The 24,698-nt window shown below is 39.2% G+C and overlaps 1 protein-coding gene across 1 annotated transcript in view; it reads right to left on the bottom strand.

Annotated features, from left to right (window-relative positions):
• Positions 1–20,536, bottom strand: part of LOC122413571 (uncharacterized) — a 116,817-nt gene extending 96,281 nt beyond the window's left edge. Inside the window, exon 1 of the mRNA XM_043424009.1 lies at positions 20,295–20,536. Within this exon, the coding sequence (XP_043279944.1) occupies positions 20,295–20,367 (73 nt within the window). The 5' untranslated portion in view covers positions 20,368–20,536. The remainder of the gene's footprint in view (positions 1–20,294) is intronic.
• Positions 20,537–24,698: the final 4,162 nt, after the last annotated feature.

Below are 24,698 nucleotides of genomic sequence, written 5' to 3'. Positions count from 1 at the left end.
TCGCAGAAAAAACATACCAGAAAGATGGCGAATTATGTTGAGAGAAATACGGAAACTTGAAGCCCGTCAGTGACAGTTCTCAGCGCGGTTGTGAAGCCAGAAAAATTCAGGAACTACACTCACCTCCGTTGGATCATCTCTGCGATGTGTCCCGAGAGAATTGATTTCTGGCTCGAAAACTTTCGCGACGTCGTCAAAACGCTGGTGTTACAATTTCCTTTTACTGATTTCAATATCGTGAGTGGAATGAGAGGCTCGTGATCATGAGCCATCAAACCGGTTGAATATTGAGCGCGTCATGAAATATGAGAGGGAAATTATTCTTCCCCTGCGCCCTAGAGAACATGTATTTTGGTCGTGGCGCATCTGTGAGATCGAAATTCGCTTGGCTCGTCAAGGAAAGAGCGACTCGGCACAGATGTATTTTATTTTTCCTCAATCCGAATCACATGTGAAAAGACACACGTGGTAAAAGTCGAGTGTGTGCTATTGCGATGTCATCACAGTGTGTTTGCGGGCGTAGTACTGTTTCAACGCGAAAGATCGTTAAGAGGTCCAGAGGGGCTTCAGGAAAGTAGACGGATCCCCCGAAGGGTGGAACAAGCACAACGACGTGACAGCAAAACAGGGCCCTCGGGGTTCTCGCAGTAACACACAGTGTCGAGTGTCGGTTCTCTTTACGACCGCTCTGTACGAACGTATGCGTGTGCGTGTATATATATAGGCTCGCGAGGGTTTACGCGCAGTGTATGCTGCACACCCACTCGTCCTATCGGGAAGGGAGACGAGTGGGATGCTCACGGGTATAAAATGCGTAGCCCTATCAGCAGCTCGCGTTGCGTTTACAAATGCTTTTCTTCAATTAACCGTATTGTAAAACAATCAACGAAATTGGTATTTTAAAACGGCGAGCGCAGGGGCAATCCCTTAATTGAGTTTGTATTCGCCGCTAGGAAAATATAATCTTGAGCCTGCTTCCCTTGCCTGAGCTTTTCAAAGCTCTTAAACTCCTGAAAGTTTATACAATTGATTGGCTCATTTGATGAATTTTGAAAGCGAGTAAACAAGCCGTGGATGTGCAAAGTCTGTCATTTTAAAATTGCAGCTTATTGCTTGCCTTCGTGAAGTTTTCCAAAGCTCTTTATCCTTTAAACGTTTATTTCGAATGATTTCGATTTCGACAGTATTCTCTTGCAAATAATAAATGTTTACTCCAACAACGCTCGAATAATTGTTCGTTAATTAGAAAATTCACAACAATATTTCCGGCCTGTTACAACTCCCCATATGCGGATGATCGAATGATATAATTTCACGTACCGCTGCATGGACATAATCGAAATCAAACATCTAAGTTGGTGCGTGCTGTCAAAGGTACGAATGTATGGACATTCGCAATTGGCTCATGCGTTGGAGTAACTGCATTAAAACGCAAATAACCATCATAACCACGGAGTGCGTATCAAATAGGTAATTGAGCGTCCTTCCATTGTTACAAATGCATACGTGCACACCCCTGCTGGTGGATACGTCGCTTGTAGAGTTGAATCACCGATTGAGATCTCCAGTTCGAATTCTCTGGGGTCCAATGCATCATTTACACGTACTCGACACTCTCCAAACATGTTGCTCAGTTGAAAGTTCCCAATCATTTCGGAATGGGAAACAAAAGTGTTGTGCCATGGGAATTGTTGGAACAAAAGAGGATGCAAATTTAGATTTTTTTCGAGAATACCAAAGACGAGTGAGTGTGAACTGCAGTCGTCGTTTTCAGGAACAACCAGTTTTCTAGATTATCAACAAATTTATGGTCATCGTCGCTGCTTCGATTGGCCAAAAAACAACGTCACGGTGAGCACACAAAAATGCTCTCGTTTACACAAGCTCGGCATAGAGCTTGTGAAGATTCGCAAATAAATTAGCTGCCACTTGGGAGACGATTTTATCACAAAATCTCGTCTTATTACAGAATTCTTCAGGTGCAATAAGAATGATCCAACTTGAATGGGCGAAAGAGGTCGCAAGAATAAACCGATCTGCTTTCACATCCACACGCAGGCACACACGAACCTTACGAGTGATCGTCGAAAAAGATTGAGTAGCCCAGAGTCTGTGAGCGAGCCATCTATATGGGGTGTCAAATTCTTCATAGATCTAAGCCTGTGCTTGCAAAAGTGTTCGTTCTATTCACTAGTTATTCTAAAGTAGCAAGCCTGTCAAAGCGCTCGAAATCCTCGTCGTGAACGATTTACGTTCATTGGAGCATCGCTACGGCGGTCGTCTGTTCTAAATGTCATAAAAACAGTCGTTTGAGAGGCTGCACTTGACACGTGTTTCTCACTCGATAAAATATATTTTTCAAATAATCATAGGGGATTAAGGAACAGGATGAAAATACTTGGCAAAAGAGTATTATTAAGTAGTCACTCATCCGGTGGTGGATACTGACATGCAAATATTCGAGACGGAAGAAGATTAAAACGAGACACCCTGCGTAGTGTACTTATACGTATATACGAGTAGGTTGGTCGAGATGCTTCTGGCACGGTGGTGCCAGCCAAGCGAGAGAACCTACCGCCGGTGTGCTTGGCACAGAGTGCTTTTCATCTTCGTAAATGGACCGACAGTAAAGCAATTTCGGTACATTAGCTATACCTGGGCGTCCCTTTTCTCAGGCCGGACACTCTTTCTTCATTCCTCTCTCTCCCTCCCTCCCTCTCCGTTCTCCCGTTCTCCGTCTCTCCCGTTCTCAGTCACTCACTCCAATAAGAGGTCTCTTATCATCGACAATTTCCCCTCGGGTGTACACCATCCTAGTGGCGAACGTTTTACAGGCTCTCCTCGGTTCCGAAAGAACACACTCATTTCTCTTTGAAACACACCCGCGCACTGCAGCCAGCTCTAAAGAATTCTATTATGTGTTACCAGCATACCGGGTGTCCAGGGAATCGATATTTACATCTCAAACTCAAATTCAGATCACAATTCGAGTACTGTTATTACTTGTGAACACAATGAATGTTTGATGCTTTGATTTTCAACGATACGCCGTTAAACCTCTCGGACCGTTCGTTGCTTCTACGCAACACGCGCTTCCAGTCCCAATAAAACTGCATCGGTCAGTAAGGTCGGAGTTCTAACTGCCTATTTCCATCAAGCAAGGTTAGATCGCACCATAGATACTCCAAAACCAAGAGATAAACTGCTTTGACCCATCGAAATATCAATATGAAGTCGGCGTTTCATGTTGAGTTGGCGTTGTGTGAAAAGGTGCTTTAATTATCGCAAAATAAAAGTGAGTACACCTTTTTTTTCGTACTCCAAACGTCATTTCCTTTCAAAGGGAAGCTAATATGATGTATTTAAGGTATTCGGTGCTAGGTTCATTCGTAAATTTTCCTGATTTTCCTCCCCAAGGACCTGGTGCTGCGCGCAGCGGAAATTCAAAAATTCATATTTTCCAACAAATAAACTTAAATGTCACAATGCATTCGGAAACTAGAAAGTATTTTGAGATAATAAAATTACGAAGGGAATCATTTTCCGTCAACGCGAAATAGGTCTCGGTCTGAGAGGGTTAGGATGTACGCGATCACTCGCTACTGCTCGGCCTTTGTTCACCGAGGTACATGCCCAGTCATCGCGAGTATTCAATTGGCCCTACGTTTTTAATTAATTGGGCATAAGAGTCTCGTAGTACCAAAGAGGCGGCGACACATCCTCTTTTATTAAACTCCGATCCAATGAAAATAGATTTACAGTTCTGTGACATCCTGACAGGACCGTTCTTTCGGGCATTTACACGCTACACATTATAGATTCGTATAGATGCCCCTTTATATAACGTTAGCCTCGTCATGGGACTTGGAACAATACAACCTTTGATAGCAGCTCCTGAAGACAATCAACGTGCTTCAGAACGATCGATTGCTATCGAGTATTTACTAAGATATTATTGTAAACTCAACCAATTACACTTGCAACGCGGATGTGAAAGTCGAAAATTAAAGTAGTTAGACCGTTCGAAAAGTACGGCGAAGATTCACTTTTTTGCGGTAAATGCACAGTTCTGGGGCCTCTCACGGGACAAAATTTTGAATATTTTCATTTATAATTTTGAGTTTTTAACACGGTTCCCTATGGAAGAACTCACAATAATATTAATTGTGAAAAAATTGTACGCGGTGTTCGAGCTTCGGAAAAGTTTATATCGTAAAGAAAATTTATCACAGATTCCGTTTCTTTGAAAAGAATATTACCTTACGGGGCTTTTAAGAAAGAAAACATAAAAAAAACTTTAGTTTTTGACGTGTCGAAAGCGGATATCAGTCATTATTTCTCTTTGGGACTGGCTCACGTGCTTTTTTCGTCTAGTAGCTTGGCTTTTTTTTAATGATCCAATTGACCATTCCTCTTTCTCGGTGCGATTACACCGATATAAACTTTTTTTCGCACAATAAAAATGTTCCCTATAGGTTATGTGTATTTCAATAAGTGTCACCGGTACCGACTCAATTATTGACTAGTAAAGTTGAAGTATAAATTTGATCTTTTATGATATTTTTAAAGCATTTTATGACATTCATATAATAAAAATACTCTCAATTTAAGTGTTTATTAATTGTTTTAATAATTTAGACTTAAAATTAATCAAAATAAAGTAGTTGCTAACTTGACTAGTCAGAGAACAGCCGAACTATTTTCATTCAGTGGAATGTAAATTGCCCGAAAGTTCGATCGAGCTAAAAGCTGCTCCACCTTCCCATCGGATTCTGTAAAGATTACTTCAAGGTTCGTCGTCCCGTTGTGGCGTGTAATCACGTTTACCAACCTCATCGACTGGGTAAACGTTTTATTTATTTATCTGTACGTATACCGCAGACTCAATTCTTAAATTTCTCGCTTGTTGACTTTCGATGTTTCCTTCTTTTTTTCTAAATCTTCAACTCGCAGGCCACTAACAACACAGCTCTCGATGATAGCTGGTAGACGAAATGAAATGTTCCATTAGCAGCTGCGATAACAATAGATAACCGCGGAGCGATACTGAACTCGGTGCGCAGCTAACTTCGAAGTTTACTGTGTTGTCTGTGAGAAGTACGTATGAACTACAAAGTTTGTACAGTAAAGTGTACGTTTCGCGTACATCTGTATCTCGTATCTTCTCTCGCGAACGGTCGAAAATCCTTAACTCTTTAACTGCATCGAGCGAATAGCACTTGAGCTGCGTCGGATGATTTGTAAGTTTTGAGCCACGCATTTACAATACGAAATAATATTTTTAAAAACCAACAGAGCGCGTAGTACCTGAGCGAAACCAGCAGGACATTTATTTTTCACGGAACTGTAAATTCTCTAATGAAATTAACTTGATTCCTCTGGACTGAATCGTCCATCGTTTACAGCGAATATTATAAAACGTCAAAACAAATATATCCCCCGTGCTTTGGGTAGGACGAACAAAAAATCCATATGACATATCCCATGCTATGGGCAAGTGGTATCGTCAGTTGTCGTCGGCAAATGGCAGGGATGGAAATAGATAGAGAAAAAGAAGTAAAGAGAGAGAGAGGCGACATAGATAGGGAGAGAGACAACCAGCGAATGGACCGTAGTGAATCGAGTATCGACGTCCTTGCAGGCCCCAGACAGAAATGCTCGCGCGTGGGGCAAAGCCGTTCCCTCTGCAACAAGCGGTATTGACGAAATTGATTGCCAGGGGTAGAACGGTTAGAACCTCGGTCGCGTCGATATGTGTGGGGATTCGAAGCACTCAAGACCACATCAACGTGATTCTGAGCGCGTATAAAATCGCAAGGATCTCTAGGTTCGTGCTTTTTATCAACATCGAAGCACCGGTGGAACATATTTTTGAATTGAATTGCCCAAATATTTTCAATTGATTACTCGAACACCGCGCAACTAATGTACGAGCGTCCCAGGGTCGATACTGCCTCAAAATATGTTGATTCCGTACGAATGTTAAATCCAGGGATCAAGGTGACTCTTTCTCCGAGTCTATTTCGACGCGAACAATAAAAACAGATGGCATCCCAACCATTGATGGCTTCAGATCATTGGCTCAATGTCGTACATCATGCTTTATTGTCCGTCACAAACACTCCGACGCGGACGACATAAATAACATGATTACAATACAAACACCATCCCGCACTCGGCGGAACGGCTCGAGTGAATTTATCTGGAGCTTGACAATTTTTATGAATGTACCGAATGAAATAGATTTGAAGAGAAACAAAAACTTGGCTGTTTTCTGAGAAAGTATCGATTAATTCTGTTCATCAGGATAATCGAATTACGGAAATCCTCTGCTCACGATCCTGACAAAGAGCAATAATCACTTTAATTTCAACAGATTATGACTTTATTGGATTCTGTCGCAGGACATCCCACAGTATTATTGAAAGAGAAACTTTCGAATTTTAGCGAGGCAAAATAAAAATGTTGTTCTTCGGATTTGATTTTTTTGTTGTTTATTGAAAAAAAAATGATTTCACGGAAGTTAGAACGAATTGGATGTAAACACCTCGCGAAAGTATTATAAGAAACATCCAAAGTTTTGAACCCAATGCTGACACGAGAGAGTCAGTGAATATCGAGTCGACGCGTGGAAAATATACGAAGTTTGTACACATAAGATTTAAGACTCGTATTGATTGAGGACTGGAGCATTGTTGTACCTCTTAGCTTTCATACTTTCAACTTTTCCCCATTTCTTTTTTGTTTTCTAATAAAACTTTTGGAGCTCTACACAGCGTTGAATTGTGGAGCAAGTTGTACATACACTCCCCGCACATTTCTGTCTATCTTTTCCTACATCCCTCTTCTTCATTCCCTCCATTGAAAGTGCTTCTCAAACTTGTTCCTACAACGGGGCAGCGGCGCGAAAGCGGATGCGGCGCGGAAGGGAGCGTTGAAAAAGGCTAAGAAAACATTTTTATCGGTGAGCTAACTCTGACAATTCAAGTACCACTGGTGGCATTTCTCAATTGATGGTGGAAAAGGCTCCCAGCGCGAGAGAGTTATCGAACACAGCGTACAGCACGTGTTACTTCGCCCCGAGGGACAGCGAGGGTGAATTTCATGAGGACAGGAAGATCGAAAGACCGGCGGCAGTAGCAAAAGATTCGATGAAGGGCGAACTACCTAGATACGTACAATACAAACACACAGCCAACACGTATACACTTCGGAAGAAGCCGCTAACGATTCAAGTTCATCGCCTCCGGGGTGCAGTTAGAAAAAATAAATTACCTCGATACTGGCTCGCATCTCAAGTTGATCTGCCATTGCGGATCGAGAGGGTCGTAGAATTGATTTGTCAATTTCTCACATATTTCTGGGTGTAAACTAGTCCATTTTTTTCCACCTTTACTCACGACTTCGTGAATTTTGGCTATGAAAATTTCCTCGATCAAACTTCGTTTATTTTTTTCTCGTTTTACCCAACACGGTATGAAGAATAATGAATCTATACGCAGCTGTTTTCATCAATCTTAATTAAAACAAATAAAAATTGATGATACAGTGCGTCTTGTGGGCTTTTTCTACTGTTACATTGTCCGCGAGCCCGTCGTTTTCCAGGAGACTCGGAAAAAGGATCAGGCCAAATTCAGAGTTTGAAATGGGAGGGGCTGAAAATGTCGGTGCAACAACGAAGCAAATAATCTGGAGTTTCTTATGTGTCAGGCTCTAAGACGTTAGGGAATGAATGCTGGCAAAGAACACGGCAAAGAAATTGAACTACGTTACAAGCATTTCATTGAAGAAATAGAAAAAAATTTGCAGAAGTGACTCTTCCATGGACGAAGATTGCTTTTCACAAGACCATCGATTTCAACGTTTTATATTGTAGTGGTTCTGCGATGGCCGTTCAATCGGTGATAATCAAGTTGCCGGAGTGAATTCTCTTTATTTAATGAAATGGAAATTCTTATTGTTTTGCGGTTTGCGCATTCACTGTAAACAAAGTATAAACGTCCTGGATTATTTCGTCGAGCACTCGCATTTTCTTATGCCCATGTTAAGGTCGGATCACAAAGGATTAACAGCCTTGGGTGCCCTCCCGTCAATTTGGCTGACGGGGTATAGAAGTGCAAAAAACAATAAAATTATTCCGTTAACCAGCGGAAGCGAAATAAATAGATATTCGAACGCAGCTTACACAAGCACAGAAAAGAAGCGAGTTTAACGTGTACAATGATAAAAATCTTACAAATCTTCTTGTGACGTCAATTTGTGCGGTTTATTCATGAAATATCGAGTTTTCGTTTCTCCTCGAACGGGAATATTTCCTCAATGCGACATCTCGAAATAACGGAGATAGCGGGGACTAAAGTAAGTATTATTATAATGTCCATAGCAACCGATTTCCCTTCATAATCCTTCATATCAAAGGACGATTGTATATTCACAGTTCTATTTATCACGTTCCTCGGTCGTCTTGTCCCTTGTAATATCTTATTCGTAACAGTTCGTGCTATGAACGTTTCTGAATAGAATCTACGAAGTGTTTCCATCAGCAATATCGTCTCACCCGAATACTGCGCCTGCAATAATGTTAAAATTCCTTCTGCTCCACAATAATCCGACAATATTTCGATAGCGATTTGGAAAACGCACGTATAATATGAAACTAAAAATTGATTCGTCGACATCCAACTTTACTAAAACCGAAAAAAACCCTTTGGATCGAATAATCTTCGATGAAACGTCAGAATTTCCACTTTCTGCCTGATTTCGACGAGATCCCAGCATTGTTTCGGAAAATCCCCTCTCAGTACCGCACTCGCTTGTTTCCCAATCGTCTGAGTAGCTCCAGGGCAACCGTCACTTGAGAACGAGCTCGTGGACACTCACACTGATATTACAAAATAGAATTTAAAAAGCATAGAATTGCAAATCATAAAAAAACACTAATTAATTTAATGAAAAATACTTTTTCCCTGAAGTTTGCACTTTTGTAGAGATTTTCAAGTCTTTTCCTCTCGCTCCTGGAGCGAAAATGTTCATGCACCTGAGGAAGGTTCAGTAAACGGATTTTCCGATTCTCAATATTATTCTGAATCGGCGTGATTCTCCGTTGGATGAGAGCCGCCGTTTAAACCGCGGAACGAATTAACATTCATCGATTTAAAATGTATCGCACTCTATATATAAACATGCGTATTCGAGTGGAACCGAAATCTCGTTTATTTTTTCTTATTCCCAGGAGCTTTTGCTTCATGGGAGATTCAACTGATCGAACGGGGGCTATGCACACAGTCTATCAGAAATAAATCCCAATGAAGAAAAACGGTGAGCTTCGTTCGGTTCTCGATTCTGATACTTTCTTATATCAGAGAGCTGAGCGATGCTAAAGAGGGATGAAGACATCCTCGGTAGCGTCGCGCGCGCGCGCGGTTTCTCCAATGTAAGGCGGGAGTAAGCTCTTTTGAGACTCTCTTGATCCCCTTTGATTCCCTCCTCATTTTCCCCCCTCGTATTTCGTGTGCTGTTTTCTTTCAGGACATGAAATATCGGTGATTGTCTCGTAGCCCATTGCTACGTGTGTTGTGTTCACTGTAGCATGTCTCCTGACGTAGATGCTGGCTATACTCGATGACCCCATCGTGGCTTTCTATATCTATTGTTCGTTCCATTCCTACTCTAAATAATCTGCTACTCTAAAAAGCATTATCAAACGCAGCAGTTAAATCAAAAGCGGGCACACGAATGAGTGCGAAGTACGAGCAGCACGTTTTTCATCATTAGAATCTCGAGCCTTTTACTTCACTGAGTTCAGCAAAACTTCAATTAATGCTCGCAGATAAAAACTGAAAACTTTCTTATTACGGAGGTTACTGTACGAGTGTATTCCTCCCAGAATGGGAATAAATTTTTAACCGCGTGCTCGGAATAATCATGTTCAATCGCTGGTGAAGTTTCTCTACGCTTGTCCAAATGAAATCCAGAATAATCCGAATTGAAATTGTGTAACGTTTGCAACACGAACCAATAGATTATAAATTAATTAAAAATCCGAGCATATTATGCGAAACGCTACGATAATGTTCCTAGAATCAGAGGAAATGCACTCTAAAGATTAGCCAAAAGCTTCCCATCGACAATTCACATTCGAGTTGTGGATAATTCAGGGAAAAATGTGAAAACTCAAAATCTGTACAACTCCTAAAAAGTCTAGAAACTGAAGAAACAACGATTGGAATAAAATGCTTATAATTGCCAATAAAAAATGTTTTTTTATGAATTTTCATGACTTTTTCTCCCGATGCCCCAGCATGCCAAATTTCTCGTTCCGTATTTGTTGATTTTCCTCGAATCTCTTACGATACATATCACAACGAATAACTTGAATGAAATTTTCAAACAACCACAAAAAAGTTTCTCCCTCGCAGGCTTCTACGAAGCGTGAGATTCGTCATTGAGCGTACCACCTTTATTTCGACTCAGCTTATATATTGTACGTTTTCGTTGTTGCATTAGTATTAGTGAGCATGTTGGGGAGGGGAAGGGAGCCGAGCTCGTAAGCGCCTGTGCGACAATACATTACGGTTCACTGCACTCGACTTAAAATCGCAGTTAAATCGAGAGAGATTCGCTCTGAGCACCCAATCGCGCAGTTCCATACGCCCCCGTTCGTTCGCTTGTTACTTTTCAATGTATATTTATATATATGCGATATACGTACAGCGTTTGGACTGTCATACAAGAAAGAACAGAACACATCCGGGTGGTGACAATGGAAGCGAGGGGCTGGAGGCTGATAGCACTGTTTAAACTGGGCACGTGCCTTCGTTTACGTTACGGAGGGTTAGAGCTTGTCGTCAAGATCCTTGAAAAATCAAATAAACTATATTATTTTCATGACAATGGCGTCGACGAACCGGAAGAGCTGCTTTCGCCACCCCCTGCGCTCTCGGTTTCGTGGCTTATTGCGTAAATATTATAGACCGAGGATCTCTGCTACGTTTCTTGAGCCAGTCTGCTGACAAACGTTCCACGTAATGCTGGATCGTTGATTCCATCAAGTTCTTTTGATCCATCGAGGCTCGTATTAGTTTTGCACGCAGTGGTTCGAGTATTAATCGTATGCGGAATAATCGGGGCTTCTTAAAAGTTTTTTTTACCCTCCTGGAAAATCCACTTGCCAAGGATTCCAACGGAATAAATAAGAGTTGTTTTCCCCTTTTTATTGAGTTTAGCAAATATATGAATGTAAAGTTACACCACAGAAAAATAGGACGCTCGGTTTAGTCGAATTCAATTTTATTATTGTGAATGGAAGAAAGATTTATATCGATAGCTATTTGGATTACCGAAAGAAGTAGTGCTGGTGGTGCTGCTCGGAAAGAGGGCGAAGCTAAGAAAGAGTGAAGAACGCATAAAATGGGGAAAAGAGGGAACACCAAATTTCCTATCTTGGTTAACCGGGTGATGGATGCCGCATCGGCTAACTCCTCCCCATACTCAAGTAGCTTGCTAGAAAACGCTCTTGAAAAGAACTATCTCGCATTAAAGTACCCGCGAGTGCGAATAAATCTGTCGAGCTTTTGCCGGCTTTCGCTGTTACTCGTCCACATCTTTCCACGCTAAGAAATATTTCGAGTTCAATAAGACGCATGGGAACCCACGCATAATGGATGGATACCGTTACAACTTCGACGAAGGATCGATATCTTACGTAGCAAACACATTTAATAAATGCACATGTTTAGAGCTCACTTTCTGCTGGAGAATAATTCTTCCGCGTCTTGCCACCTGATGTGCCATCAAAGCATTGATTAATTAATTATTGTGTGTCTGCACACCGACGCGCTTTTTGCCGTGAAACTTTTAGTTTCGTTTGCCTATCGTCTGCCTAAATCATTATTTCTACTAAATTTATTCAAAGACGATTATTTCATTCGTCATTGATTTTCTTCTTATTTTCAATGTAAACCACCGCTAGATCCCTCACAACGTCAGCGAGAAGATGTTCAGCAGGAAGATTTTAGTAGCGAGAAGACAATCTGCAGCAGAAATCCTTAACCCTGTGACCACTCGTCGCGTGTAACACCGAAATGTGCCTGCTGAACGTGTGGTGAAAGCCAAAAGGTACAGAACGACACCTGAGAGATAAAGGGAGGATCGAAAAGAGGTTTGTATTTGAGAGTAGCCTTAACAGCCTTTTATGGGGATGTGTGTTTACTGTCGCATTTCACTTTAGTACTAGAGAAATCGCGAAAGCGAGAGAGCTCGAGGTAAGATGCGAGAGACCCTTTGGCTCCGGAAGCAGGAACAACGATATCTCGCCAGGGGTATAAACAGCCTCGACATTAGAGCTATTAGAGGAGAGTGTTGTTACCGCAGTGTTATGGCAGATGTAGTTCCAGATACGTGTAACCAAAGTTGTAGGTGTTTGCTCATTTTCCTATTGGTTTCGACACTGGAGATAAAATTATCTGACAGCTCGAGGTCAGCAATGGGGTTACGTCTTCCCGGTGCGACTGTGATCATGTTCCAACATTGGTAATCCCTGTGGAACAAAGTTGTTAACTTTTGGATTAAAAGAGACGAGAGAACATGCTTTCTCTAAAAATCATCTGTGAACGGGGCCACACCTGCAGAAATCTACTTTTAGAAGCGTTCTTATGGGAAGTAGAAGGTTATGCATGAATAATGCATTTTGGAGCTTCGGTACAAGCCACAGTCGAGTTACTCTCTCTCTCTCTCTCTCTTCTATATCGTAGCACACTCTACATACATGTACAACTTCACCAGAGAGTGCAGCACCGTATGAGCAAATTACTGGAGAATTCCCAGAGCTTCTTGCGAGGATATGGAAAACCGATACCAACAAATAGACAAAAGTAATTATCCACATGGCCAGAAATCATGTGAGGTAATACTGTTAGGGAACAATTATCTCGTCATGTCGATTGTCTCAATCGATTCGATTACAAATAGTAATAACTTATCTACGTAGAATCTTCAGCATCACTTCGAGATGGAATGTGAATTCTCTGCTAAGGATCACTGTACGTGAGAGTGGCTGACGAATTCTACGTGCATTTAGGACTCATCACTTTTTGAAAAGTAATTACCCACAAAAGAGAGGCAGCAATGTACTTCTGCACGAAAAAAATCTTTTCAATCACTTGAAATGTTTATATCGTAAAGTATGCTCAGGCAACCCTGAAAAAAAACGATTTTTATGGTAAAATCTCACACATATTCGGTGTATATTCGTGTATTTATCATAGAATTTACTATGCTGACAGCCAAAATTTGTGATTTACAATACATTTCCACTTATCAATAAGTGACATCTCTGACATGATGAATAACACTCGAAAAAACGAAGTATAGTTCTCACTTGCATCACTTTTTGCTATCCACATAAAGCTGTTTAGAATAAAAGGGACGAAAACAGCAAAATTCAAAAAATACTATGCTGTTTGTATTTAATCGGGGGCTGTATGCATTGAAAATTCTTGAAAAATACTATACAAAACGAATCAGTTTTCTTCGTGTGGGGTCTGGAAAGAATTTTTCATTTTTTCTTTGTTGTTTACCATTTTTTTATCTGACATGATCTTGTGGACTTCTCTCGAATACTTGGAAAATCATAATCTACTTTAAGACATTTAAGGCAAGACCCGGAAACCAGAATCTGACGATTGAGGATGTCCAGCATCAAATTATGTTCGAAGATTACCAATTTTCACATCAACTATGGATAATTAAGCATACGGAACGACTAAATTTACGCTGTATTAGATGGAAAATTGTACTCGGTTGTACGCAGTTGTATTCTCAGTGTGTGCAAGCAAGTAGTATGAAGCGTAAGATTGTCTTGCCTCACTCATTTCCCTCGTGCCATTACTACACCTGTAGCCAAATACTAATTATGGTTCTTCAATTTTGTTCGGCAATTACGCGAGAGACGATGCCCGTTTGGGTGGCCGATGTGCAGATTCACTACAGGCATTTAAAGGTGTACGTGCACAGCGGCCTTCCATCTGCGATCCCTATTTCCAAAACGACTATTATTTCCGAGCCAGTTAAAAGACTCTCCAAGTGTCGGATCACGTTTCCCCAGTTTTTTTCCTCCACCGTACTCGAGATACCGAAGCATTCTCACCACAGAACGTTCTCGAGCAATATCTTTTTCATTCTTTGCTCTGTTCATTCTGATAAAAACGCACAATTGAAATATTGGAAGAAACAAATACTCGTTTCGGTAAATTCCAATTCATTTCTAACGCGTTTGTTAACGAGATCAATGAACGATATTACGAAACTGTCCCAGGATACTTCATAACGCTTCAAACCTCTCCAAAGTTTTTATTCCTTTTCTAGATCCTCCAAATTTTTGCACAGAACTTTGTTATGAAAACTGAGCATTTTATGTTATCGGGACTCTGTGAATATCGGTGTTTTACAATACAATTTGTATTATGGCACCAGATTTGTCACTAAATAAAAAACAAATAAACATCAAAACTGGTGTGCGAAAAAATGCAACATTTTTCGTTGAAATTAAGAAATAAATAATTCAAATCTTTTCAATGCGTTAAGCTACAGAGTTCGAAGAGGTCGCGATCGAAAGAAAAAAATAAAATAAAAAATACATCAACTTGCAGTATTCTCTGGACTCCTTTCGAGAGTTATCGAAAACAGCTAAAAGGACACTATCGCTTCTACGAGTATCGAGGTACTCGTCGAAAAGCTATGAAAAAAAATGGAATATGTTATAAATCATATGAAAGATAAAGATGACAATAGTTCTGTTTCGAAGCATCGCTATATATCCTCGTACAATAGTTTTATCACTGTAATATGAATAATTTTTATTTATATTTTTATTAGTGAATATGAATATGCGTCCATTGTTGGAGCGACTATAAAGCATAGTTAAATTTTATCGAAAGAGAGTTTCAGGAAACAAAGTGATAGACCGAGAAGGGCAGACTTTGGGATCATAATAAATTTATTCGCACCGAGAGTCACAGGGCTTACGCAGGCTTATCCCTCGAGGGGACAAAGAGGCACTCCAATATTAATTCAGCAGCTGATTTATTCCGTTCTTCGAAGAAGAAGCGATAGGAAACTCTAACATTTCCTCCCCTCGAGCTCCCTCTCGGTGTGCCCTGTCATCCCTTTGCTCTGTGATGCGACTAAGCACAGTTCTTAAAGCTTTTCAAATATTAAATACGTCATGCGTACTATTTATCAAATCACGATAAGGTGACCTGCAATTGTTAACAGATTTCATGTATGGATACGAATATTTCATTTTTTATATAAATTTTTACAAATTTGCATCATATTATAAGAAATTGAAATATTGATTAAAACTGGAATTAAATATTCTACTGGAATTATCATTCATTCGGAACGTAAAATTGGAAATTTTCGAAAGCACTTGCGTTTATGGAAACACGAGCGAGGCTGTGAACAAATCCGATCTCGCACAATTCGATTCACTAAGGAGATCAATTATGAATATATCTAGAACACGAAACCGTGCATATGTTCAAGCGACCTTTCGGATAATTTGAGCTAGAAATTATTCAACCTGCAGAGAATATTTATTGTTAATAATGCAAACATTTCCATTTTCAAACACGTGCAATTAACCCAACAACCGTAGCTATCAGAAGATTGAACTCTTCGCTAAAATATATTTGAGGTTTTCTACCTGTTCGAATTTTCAAAAAGCATCAGATTCACTGATTTCTGACGTTTCTAACAAAGTCGCCAATGCCTCGATGAGGAACACCATTGCATTACGTTTCAATGACCCTAATCCTCTGATACGTACAAAACAGTCATCATTCTTCGGTACAATGGAGATACACGCACAACCGGATAATATTTGACGCGAAAATAATTAACACGAAGCAAACTGACGTCACGTTCCTGACGAAGTATCCCCCAAGCTTGGTAAACAGTACAACCGCTGGGTGCGGGGATCGTGGTGTAAGTTGAAGGCAACTATTTGCGGACAGAACTATGACCGCTGGCATATCCTATTATCGGATGGGGTGTCTGAAGAGATTATGGGGCTACAATATATAAGTGAGTAATAGGTTGCGGAGCTTACGGTCCGGTGTGAGAATCTATATTTGGGAATGGACCGAGCCACGTTGTCTTTATGCACTGTGATGGGAATGAAACTAAAAAAAAAGTGTGGGAAGAGGGTATTTTCCTGGACGACGATTGAACGTTGATTGATTCACTATTGGAAAGGGGATGAAATAACGGATTTTCGGGTCTTAAGAAGAAGCGATATACTTGAGAATTGAACATTTTTAGAGCACCCGGATTACAAAGCGATCGTGCATTTGCGATATTTATTAGATTTTTTGTTGCCAGTAACACGTACGAGATGCGGCAGCACAATGAAAAGGCACGAAGGCTATTTGGGTTCCAAGTAGCGAACATTTGACGGTATTATGGTGAAAAAAAAAACTAGAAAAATATGTTATCCCGTCTCGGGTTCTCAATCACTCAAGAACACTTGCGCGTGAACTACGCGGCGGCGGGGGTGAGAACGCCTCGTAGCCGAATAGCCGGCGATTCCTTGTTCCAACCGAGCTGGCGATAAAGCCCGAAAAGCTCAAAATCTAAAGTCTCGTATGAGAGAGAGTGTACGAGACATGAAATGAAACGTCAAAGCTGGAAATGGATAAAGGGGAAAAGGAATAAGGAAGTAAAAGAGTGCTGAAAAGGGCTAGTACGGTGCGAGTCTCGAAGTAAAATGAATCGTAAACTCGCGTGAGTTCTCTATCCGGTATGCACACAGCAAAAATCATTCGGTTGACACTTGAACAGTACACAGGCAAAGGAGTACCATTACGTCGTACTCCAGGCTTCTGTTCAACTGTGCTCAATTGCGATCCTTTTCTAGGAGAATACTTGCGATAAAAGCTCGATAGTGTGCACCGTGAGTATCTCGAAGTGCCAGAATTCCTTTGCGGAATGGAAACCTCAGACTTATTCAATGGGTCGCATTTATTTTCTTATTCACCGCATCTGAACTTTTTCCATTTCAGATTTATTCGTGTGATTAACTGTACTTTTGTCTGGGGCTTAATTTCCTTCAACTTCTTCGAACGAAACGCTTTCCCTTCCAGACTAGATCCGACGTCGTTATCTTTGATCCGTCGGCCGATATCTCGTCAATGAACAGTTTTCATCGGAGCCAAAACCAAGTATTGGAAGAGACTCGAATTCTTCTTGTTTGTGGCCATTCGGTGCGATATGATCGTGCGTGAAAACGCCTCTTCCGTTTTCTCCTTCCCAGACACACGTCTCGGTTCGTGCAAGCAGACAACGGGAAATGATTTTTTTCGTTTGCTCAGCATGTATACCAAAGAAAGTCTTCGATCACGTCCATCTGAACTTACCGATGTTCAATAATTCAGGTCAAAAATATTCGAGGGCAGTTCTATGCTCAATAATTTGATTGGCTTAGAAAGCTTCCTAGTAAACATTATTCCATTTTTTCTCTGCCGATGAAATAAAAGGAATGAAGTGCATGGAAACTATAGACTCTTAATCCTGCACTGAGAAAAAAAAGTATTTGATTCAAAAAAAATATGCATTGATCCAAATAGATATATCTCATTACGGAGTGCCAACAAAATGTACACTTAATCTACTTGAATCTGTCATTGAAAAGATCGCAACATAATTAATTTTTCCAAAACCATACTTGGTTCATGTGATTCCAAATTACATTTCCAGTATAATTTTTTTAATCACTTCAAGGCCAGCACCAGATACCAGAATTGTATTATATTTTGTTGGACTATCATTGGCAAGAAACGAATGAACTAAAACTAAAATTGGTTAATGAACAGTATTTTTTAGCTAGAAAAAAAAATGTGATTCACAAGAATATTTTTTCATTTACATCGCAAGCAGATTTATTTCCATCAAATGAAAGTGGCGTTACAGTTATCATGTTTCCAATTGGCCTGGCACCATAATAATTTCAGTGAATTACTTTTTAATTCAAAACGAACGGAGATTTATTTTAATGAATAATTGATCCACCCTATAAAATCGGAATAATACTTAAATCGATTGTAACGATATTTTCTCTTAGTTAGAATTAAATTACAACAACCATTTTTACCTGATTGAGTCCTATGTTGTCTACGATAGAGTAAATATATACTTGTACTGAAGTAATTTGAATGGTTATTATAATTACCTAGTATAAAAAGATTTGCATAGCTTTGTTGTATTAGAGTACTTTTGTGATTGTATCAACGCTTTTTGTAATTGCCAGAATTCAAGGTTACCTCGTACCTGATTCAATAGTCTACAATTGGGAAAATGGCATTTGTATTCGCTCGTAATAATATGAGCTTTTCGTGGTTATTAGATAAGCAATGGATGTAATTAAGCTTTTTGGTTATGAATTTTATAAGCTTTTTTTACTTCAATCAAAAATTGTACAATATATACATATAAACCTTTAAATATATGTACATTAACATATTCGTACTATTAAATTAAATTCATTTTTGTATATGATTAAAAAAAATCACTTAATTTCAATTTTTATGGAATTTTTGGAACGTAGTAACCACCATTTGCACAACGATGAATACTTAGTGGAATGTAATCAAATAAATTTTTTTGAGACACGAAACCCCAAACGTCCGATGGTGTTCATTACTTTGTATAAGAAATATGCATTTTCTTGATCGGTCAAAACAAATTGTATTTGATAAAATGTTTTATCACCCCCATCGTTCCGAATAATCATATTCGATTTGTATTTCGTTCCGTTAATTTGTATCCACGATACACATTTTATTTTTTTTATAAGGTCTGAAGAAATTAAAGTGTTGAAATCGTCAAATGAATGCATCGTAGCCAGTTCATCGTGAATTATTGGCCCCATGGCGATACGGTTACTGAATCCTCTCCGCAAAATGAACCGATTGCTTAATAGTAATTGCTGCTTGAGGGCTAAAGTATATGAAGGGTTATTCCGTGATGTAATGACGTTCGAGGTAGATTTCAATTCTCTATGTTTCGTTTCAAATTGCATGCATGACATGTGTCGGATAGGCCCTGTAGCTCTCATAACACGCGGATAGTGAACTAAAACGTGATGTTTATATTTTAATTTTTCATTGAAAATTTTCTGATAGAGTAAGTGGTGCTGAGTTATGTGTTGTGCTAACAAATCGATTTTCTCGTTTGTTATTGCACGGCAAAAAATAATCGATACTATTTTTCGAAGAAGAATGCGGATTGACCAAACTTCGTTTCTTTCTGGGATCAAATCACCAATCATCAATACGAGATAGTATACAAAGCATGCCATTTCAGCAGCGGAATAGATAATATAACCTTTTTTGAGCGCGTTAGAGTTGATTAGAGGGGAAAGGTTTCTTGCATTTTGTGCTCCATAATCAAAATAACGAATTCGATGATTTAACGATTCTAATGAGAATAATTTTAAATCGTAAATGAATACATACAACATTTTGCCCAATTCATATCGGCAAATATTCAAGGTCTTCGGAAATATCAGGGTCCGTATTTTCATCAGAAGATGATGAAACGTTTTCTGCATCGGGTGATTCAGTATTTTTCTATGAATATGAAAAAAAAAAAAAACAAAAAGAACGGGTATGCTCATTAATGTATTGAAAATTTTTATCTTCATTATATATTGTTGATCCTATGAGCAGTAAATTGTATGCAAAATCACAGTGAAAATCATAGCGAAACAGTAAATCAATCAGGGAATCATTGAAAAAAGTTCTAATGTGAAATGAATTGTGAGATTTATTTAAATTGCCCACCGACGTTGTATCATTACAAGAGAAAAAATGTGTGTATGAGAATAACAATGATAGTGTTTTCGATGTTGAAAAAAAAAAATTCACGAACGAAATTTCAAGAAAATAAAGTTTGCCTTTGAAATTTGATAAAGTTTGCATTTGAAAAAAAGTAGCTATACTTTTTGCTTCTTTACTCCGAGATGTTTCTTCCAGTTTTTTATAAAAATAATTCGTGACCCAATACACGGTATTATTTCTTTTATCAAATCCTTCGTTAGATCATTCAACAAGTCTGCAGTTATTCCATTTTCTAGAACATTATTTACATATTTAAAAATTCACTACTTATCATTTTATTAATAAACAGAAAATATAACTAATTAACAAATCAATTGATCAATTAACAGCGACTGTGACAAGACTCCTACTTTAAGTCGGAAGAAAATGATGGTTAAAAAATAAAATATATCTTACCTTGAAATCGCTGAATAGCAGATGCGTCCATTCCCCATTTTTGAAGCAGGAGTTTCGGGTCTGTATCGGCCATTTTTCATTCAGCACTGAGCACAATCACGTTTCATAACAATTTGAATCTCACTGGATGGAACTGCAATGGACTAAACTGAGCGAGCGCTGAGCGAAAACTTCAACGTTCGAGCGACGACTGACGAAATGATAACAATGTTGGTAGCCCACGACAAAGGGTATCGTCGAACATACTAGGGATTAAGAATAGTATTATGATTGTTTACATTGCTGTATCTAAGATGTTTTTCTAGCACTGTTCTCGTTCGGTCTCAATCACACGATTATTCGCTGTTATTAAGTATATCATGATGAGATCTACGACGTATATTCTCGATCCAGTGGGATGTCTCCCATTATTATGATAAAAAATTTATTCGCTAAAAATAATTGCGATTATATCGTACAAATCAATCGCGTTTTCAAAAAGAGACTTATATATTTGAATTGAGTATCCATTTGACAAAATGGTTCATTTAATTCCAGCTATGAAATAAACGATTGAATTGACCATAATTTCGATATTTTTGTATCACTTCAAAGAATGAAGTACGCCATTAGTCCGACTAATTGATTTATATGCTATGGCCGTAATACATTATTCGATAAACGAAATTACTGAATTCACTTACTCAATTTTTAATAATCATTCAGCCTGTTCCTGTAATAGACATATCTTTTCGTGTAACAGTATAAAGAACATTATTATCGAAGTAAATAGGGTTACAGGAGCTTTCACTTCATTGCCATGATAAACGACATCATCACAACATTGATGGAAATGTCTTGAATTGAAGAACGTACTGTAAAGACTTAAGAATATAATGATTTCAATCAAAAATACTATGAAATTAAAAATATAACATTACTATAGTTGAGCTGATTAAAACATCCCAAAAAATTAACAGTTAAATTGTACAGATGAAACATATGGTGATAACATCAAAACGGTATTTTATGGAGTAAATATCGAATTAACGAAAATGCAAATGTATTCTAAACAAAAATATGTCATAGTACGCAACATATTTTGAATATCGCATCTTCATTAAAAACGAATACGTCAGGTTTGAAATAACTATTACTTGCGATTGTATAAAGGTAGCTTTTGTTGAACATATCAAGTACAATCAAACATGTATTCTATTATTTCAATAAAATATGTGGTAGCAAAATCGTCACTGAATTGTTTCAAATGAAGAAATTTACTCGATGATTCAATTATAGTATTGTTTGCACCAAGTGAATGAACACTATTAACATCAGTGTACTTCTTTCAATTGCAGCGTGCACATTGACCAAAAATTATGTTACGAGTAACAATTACGGGATTTTTAAAAACATTTTCATTTCTTAGCAACTAAATATTTCATAGATGTAATGACATGTGTCGTTCATGAAATGAAATATGCCGTTGAATAAAAAATATTTTTCAATATCACAGGATTCATGAAAACAACTAGGTTATTTTTGAACGAAACGTCCCCTGTATTTACCTTAAAATTCTTATTGTTCATTCAATAAAATATAGTTTAATAACAGAAGTGCTATTGGATCAATGGTTTTTTTTCTCAGTGTGAGGCAAATAGCGAGCTTCTTACTTGGAGTATCGAAATTTGAATTTGAAGCGTACCACCGCACTGTGCTTCTCTTGACCTGGGGTAAACAAGGTTATATTCACTTCAACGATTCTTCAGGGACTGTATGCGGGATTCTAGAATGATTTTCTTCCGCGCTACACCAGGGATTTAGTGTCAGAGAAACAGTGTTCTCCACATTATCAAATATTAACAAGGGACTCGACCTTTTGCCACCTACTAGACTCCACAACAGCCGATTTAGCTCGACAAATAAACGAGGATGTATTTGACGTTTTCTTATCATCTTGCACACCAGGCACATCAATCAGCCAGGCATCCAGTCGAATTTATAGAAAAATATGTGAAAATAAATTCATCGAAGAACATAAAAACCAAGATGGAGAAAAATCGATTCATTTCCGAAATCGAATGAATGAGCTTTAGGCTCTGGTTAAAATTATTTAGGGATCGTAGAAATCGATCGTAATGAAGAGTTCAACGTTCCAAGACTCGGGAAGCGAGACGAGAAAAAAATCTCGAAGCACTTTTTGTGCCTATTATATTTTCATTTAATAATTAAGCTTGTAAACATTTATTACAAAACGTAATAGAAAGCTGCAGTTTTGTGAGGGATTGTATTCAGAAAATATCGATTTTCCAAGCACCATTTTTCCCTGCTGCGTGTAATGTACACTCGAGCGTAGAACTTTTAGCTCAATTTTTATGGCTCTTCCCAGAAGTCATTTTGGGTTAAACATTTCATCGAATTTCTTCTTATCCGGATGTAAATATGCGTGAACAGAGAAAGTGCGTAGAGTATAAAGTCTGGAAATCGTGGAAGTCGAGTGGGTCATGTTGTACGCGGTTCTTCAACGAGATTGACATTCCGATTGGCTTGGACGGATGTACGAAGCTTGCGCGATGCAATGCATTCTAGCGTTATTATTGACCGACAATACCTAACATTGGAATGGATATAGGACGAGTCCGGGTTCACCGCAATGCCAAACGAGAGGCTGCTCTCGCTGCTCCCAGTATTTGTCGTAGTATGTGCTATGATACACACTACTAACCACTAGTAGTCTGTACAGCAGTTTGGTACTATCACTGTGGCTATGTTACGAACGGCTGACACGGTCACGACCACTAATTAAACCGTTTAGCACTGCCCTGGTTCGCAACGCACATTATACCTGCATCGCTTGCTTACACCGTGCGGCGTAAATTCCTGCTCGACTCTCAAATGACTTTCCTGCCGCGTGTACGTGTACGAGTGCGTTACGTCTGCGTGTATACTCATTCTCTCACACTTCGCATTTCATTAGTTTCCGTATATTATTAAAAACTTAATATTCGGGACATTTTTATTGGCTGTTTTCTCGAACCATATCATCGTAATAATCGTACAAAAATATCGATGTCACTGCTTCATGATCGTTAATGCGATCCAAGTACTGCAGGAGTTCAGAACTCGATCTCTAATTTTATTTTCCTTTTATCGAGACTGCTCGATTGACCCAGTGGATAATGATGTTCAAGGAGGACTCAACGATATCAAGGGAATACATACGTGAATCAAGCAGATCGTCCATCTGCTTAACGACTTAATTTGACAAGGCTGATTGATTCGAGTCAAGCGTATGCTGGAGGTCGACAGCGTTTATCGGTGCATGTGTATTGACTTTGAGGAAAGATAAGCGAAGGGATGCCAAGTCATAGGGTGCGTGTTATCGGTCCCGCTGCGCTGATACATCAAAGAGGAGCGACACAGTTGGATTTTGGTGATGCGCTGGGGATCTTGGTGATACCTCTTGAAAGCGTGAATGCGGGGGGATTGTTCGCTTGGTCTCGTTTGTCAATGCATCGGATATGCATCTGTTGATTGGGTATTACAAAGAAAAGGATCAATCGGTTGCAATTACAGAGTAACTCAACAGAGTTACCCTGGTATTAAGTTAAACTATGACGGTGGAGCAGTGAGTTTGATCGGGAGGAACGACGCGATTGACCAAGCTACACTAGCTTCACCTAAGGAGTCACTATTGCAGTGCCACCGGAAATTGTCACTCGTACAAGCGACGGTAAAAGCCTCTACGGCTGCTACGACGTGTCAATGAGTTTCCTTAGCTTACCTACCACCTATAGCAGAATCGATTTCCTCGCTAGAGGGAGCGAAAGAGAGAGGAGAGCGAGTCGAGCCGATCGATGGTGGTGCAGTAGTAGGTGAGACCCCCTCAAACTCGTCGCGTATATTCTCGAGCAAACCTCAGGCAGATCTACGATATTGCTGAATAGCTGAATTTCCAGAGCTTCAGATTGACCACAACGCTTCCATGTACCACAAGACCGTTTCCTATTTGCTCGGATATGTTGGCATCGCATACTCGGAACTATCAGATCTGGGTCAGGGGAATAACAAACTCAAAAAAGTATTGATTTTCAGTCATGAAATTTTGTGCTGCGAAGGAAACTCGACGGTACAGGATCGAAGTCGTACTGCTTTTCAACGGTTTCTTCCTCATTCCCGCAATCGCCCCTTCTGTTGCCTGCCATTTGACGTCTGTTTTAAATGTTCATGAGCGTAATTCCTGGATTCGTTAGTTCACTGCGAATTATTCGTGATGCTGTGTGTTGTACGCGGTGTAACATTGTTCCAAACTTATAATGAAATCTGTGCTTTTGACGTAACTTCACATCCCGTTTATCAAATACGTGCAAATGTACATCGACCATGGCACCGGGTTATTCACTTCATATTTTCGTAACAAGCGTT

Source organism: Venturia canescens, chromosome 7, assembly GCF_019457755.1.
Source record: "Venturia canescens isolate UGA chromosome 7, ASM1945775v1, whole genome shotgun sequence".
Classification (NCBI taxonomy): domain Eukaryota; kingdom Metazoa; phylum Arthropoda; class Insecta; order Hymenoptera; family Ichneumonidae; genus Venturia; species Venturia canescens.
This window is presented reverse-complemented; position numbering and strand designations above follow the sequence as displayed.